The 3,541-nt window shown below is 45.2% G+C and overlaps 1 protein-coding gene across 1 annotated transcript; it reads left to right on the forward strand.

The window, feature by feature from the left end:
• LOC111660280 (ribitol 5-phosphate transferase FKRP-like) lies at positions 1–3,056 on the forward strand. The gene is made up of 2 exons (XM_023413519.2): positions 1–74; positions 374–3,056. Exon 2 carries the CDS (start codon positions 497–499, stop codon positions 2,093–2,095), a length of 1,599 nt encoding a protein of 532 aa, XP_023269287.1. The 5' UTR covers positions 1–74; positions 374–496; the 3' UTR covers positions 2,096–3,056.
• The last annotated feature ends 485 nt before the right edge of the window (positions 3,057–3,541 follow it).

The following is a 3,541-nucleotide window of genomic DNA, read 5'->3' on the forward strand; positions in this document are numbered from 1 at the left end:
AATGTATGATGTGACGAGCTGCTTCATGCAAGTGACTGTCATGTAAAGAATTAAGTAGATTAATCCAAACTAAGGTGAGTTATTGTCATGAATTTTACCAGCCTGTTTTTATTGATTGGTAATGCTGCTAGCCATGTTTTATTTATAAAAGGATCCCTTGCATGGAGCTATGGCTGTCTTACTTTTACATTTAAAGGAACTAATAATGGCTAGCTAATCAAAGTAGTCTCAACTGTCCTGTGTGTCATTTTAACACAGCATGAAATTGCATTATACAGTTACAGCATGTTTACAGTGTTATGTACATGTAAGCCTGTGGAATTAAAACAAAAACACTATTACTGCATCCTAATATTTTTTTTGTCTTTCACAGGTTGTATTCAACTCTCATTGCTCTACTCTTACACCAATGGGGACCTAAGAACAACCATTGGATTTCTTAATTGAAACCTTGATTTTACTGCTGGGAGAAACTGGAAGGTAAACGCTAATTGCCATGCGTATCAGTTTCTGCCAGGGCCTGTTAACTGGCGCCATTATCCTCAACCTCCTCATTCTTTACTATGTGTCCCGGGCCCAGCAGCAAATGATGGAGAAGAGGAAGGAACTTGGTAGGGGTACAAGGAGGGCTGCCCTACCAGCCTCTGGTCTTGGGGGAGGCCTAGGATTACTTGTAGGAGTTGGAGGGGAGCCTGGAGTGGTCGGAGTGGAGGGACACAGTCGTGGCCCACGCGTGACCGTTCTTCTGCGGGAGTTTGAAAACTTTGAGAATTATGTCGGGGATGTGGCTAATTCCTTCCTCCGTCAGAGACCTGAGCTTCCCTTCCTGGCTGTGGCTGACACGTCTCCATACCCTCCCTTGGTGCTTCCAGAAGGGGCTCGGCTTCTAGTGCTCTCCCCCAGCCCTGACCAGCCTCCGCAGGCTCACAGGCCGGAGTTCCATGTCCAGACGGAGTTTGTTCTCCTAGTGCCTGACGGGGTGGAGCTGGAGCAACCACGGGCTATCGAGAGGCTGATCAGGGAGTTGGAAGGTGAGGGAGGGGGGCCCGTGAGGCTGGTAGCTGCACCAGTGCTGGCTCGATCTGCTGTGCAGTGTCTCCACCTGCGAGTGAACCTCAGAGAGTGGACAGCCACCTATTCGCCGGCTGCCTCTGGGAGCAGCGGGAGTGTGTGTACGGCTTTACAAGGAGATGCAGTTGTCCTCATTCGCACTGAGGATCTTTTTAACCTCTCTGTCCCTCTGGGGCGGCCCCTCTTCTCCTCGCTCTTCATTCAGACTGCCTTGAGAGGCTGGAAGGTTAAATTGCTGGAGAGCCCCTGTTTCTCCGCAAACCACCGGCCCCTCTTCAGCTCCGCTCATAACCAGTGGAAGGCAGACACTCGTCTGAAGGAGGCCACCGGTAAGCTTATGAGGAGCTTTGGTCTGAAGCGCCTCTTGCTGCCTGATGGGAAGGAACAATGGTATGGTTGCAGTAAAGAGACACCTCGCTGCTTTGGCACTGTGCAGGATGACACTCCAGACTACCTTTATCTGGATCGCTGGACACCACCCTGCTGTCTGCGAGCACTCAGGGAAACCACCAAGTATGTTATCAATATCCTAGAGAGCTCAGGTGTGCGCTACTGGCTAGAAGGGGGCACTCTGCTGGGCGCTGTCCGCCATCAAGACATCATCCCATGGGATTATGATGTGGACCTGGGCATCTACCTGGAGGATGTACCCAACTGTGATCACTTGAAGAACCTGGACTCAGGCTCTCTTGTTGATGCTAACGGCTACGTCTGGGAACGTGCAGTGGAGGGAGACTTCTACAGAGTACAGTACAGCGAGGCCAACCACCTGCATGTTGACCTGTGGCCATTCTATCCACGTAATGGCGTCATGACAAAGGATACTTGGACAGAGCACAAACAAGACGTGGAGTTCCCAGAGCACTTCCTGCAGCCGCTGGTGCCCATGCCCTTTGCCGGCATCACTGCTTACGGCCCCAATAACCACAGAGCGTTCTTGGAGCTCAAGTTTGGAGAGGGGGTGATTGAGAACCCCCAGTACCCCAACCCCTCAAAAAAGAGACTGGAGAGAAGCAAATTATGAGAGACGATAGAGACTTATAAGCTATTTTATGTGGTACTGTAATTATTTACCTAACAACACGGGAAACACGTCTAAAACATGATACCTGGAAACTAATATGGTGCCAAAAGGACTACATTTGCTGTTCATTTTACCACAACTATATCAGTAGAAAACAGTATAATCACGTCTGGTCAAGATTTCTCCCTATTATCAGTATTTAGATGTTAAGTCTAATGTTGGACAGACTTCTCATCCTTTGTGAGTGAGAGATTTATTTGCAAAGGTCATGAACGCTTGAAAAATTTCAATCCATACCCGTGTGCATTGACACTAGGCATACCTTAAAGAGGGACTGGTTTTACTACATGGTGTGCTAAATCTGTATGTGTTGTACAATAAAGTTTAAATATGATTGCTGTAAAGGGGGTACATACTCTTTAGTTATAAGTTTCAGTTTACAGTATCTTAAGCAGAATTTAAGGTATTGTACAGAATTAATTGTGTTACATAAGTGGCTTTGCCCTAACAGGTGTTTTATAAATCTCTGGACTGTGTTGCATTGTTTTGCACTGATTATTTCAGTTTTGCAGTTAATAAATGAATGTTATGTATACTAATGCTATTTGGTACCCAACAACTATAGCGAGCAACTCTGTGTGGTGAAATGAAATACGCTCCTTCATCCTGTTGTTGGCATATGGTGCGGATGAAATGTTCCTCTATCAGGCCTTAGTATTCAGTTCAAAACATAACACTATGACTGAATTTGTAAATGAATATTAACCCTTCGCTGAATTATGTGTGTTACTACTGAGCATCCATTAAGTGTTGACTGAAATGGAATTTCAACTCAGATTATTCAAAGGAAACATTTAGAAGGGTACCACATGTTTACTGTGACGTTGTTACTTGTGTGTGTGGTGTATCGAGGTGTAGCTCCATTTCATGTACTGGTAAAATAAAAGGAACTGGAACTGTTTCATGGCTTTATTTTATCCATTTGTTTTGAAGGCAGAAAACAGAAAATGTAAAATAGCTGCTGCAAATCTTGAACACTAGGTGGCAGAGTACACCTATTTATTCTACGGCTTTTGTAACTCCTCTAAGCTTGTGCATTATGCTGTGGTCACCCTTATTGTCAACAGCGTTATTGGAGTTCCTCAGCCATATGGCAGGAGCCAAGGGGGTGGAGGATTTCATGACAAGACAAACAGGAATGTCACGTTACAGGAATGCAACTCACTTGTCCATCACGCATAGTCCAGTGACACAAAGTATCTTCCTCATCCTACTCAAGCAAGAATGACTGACTTTAAAAATAGCTCTCATTGATGGTGCACATATTGCATTCCTCGAGGTGTGTTTACATTCTTCTTACTCATCTATGAATAAATGGCATTGTTCATATATGGCCTGGTAATTAAATACACATCTATACAACCAAAAGACTATGGTAGGTTATTT

The sequence above is a fragment of the Seriola lalandi genome, unplaced genomic scaffold (genome assembly GCF_002814215.2).
Source record: "Seriola lalandi dorsalis isolate HSWRI2012SDOR001 ecotype SW California unplaced genomic scaffold, Sedor1 jcf7180001959596, whole genome shotgun sequence".
In the NCBI taxonomy this organism is placed as follows: domain Eukaryota; kingdom Metazoa; phylum Chordata; class Actinopteri; order Carangiformes; family Carangidae; genus Seriola; species Seriola lalandi.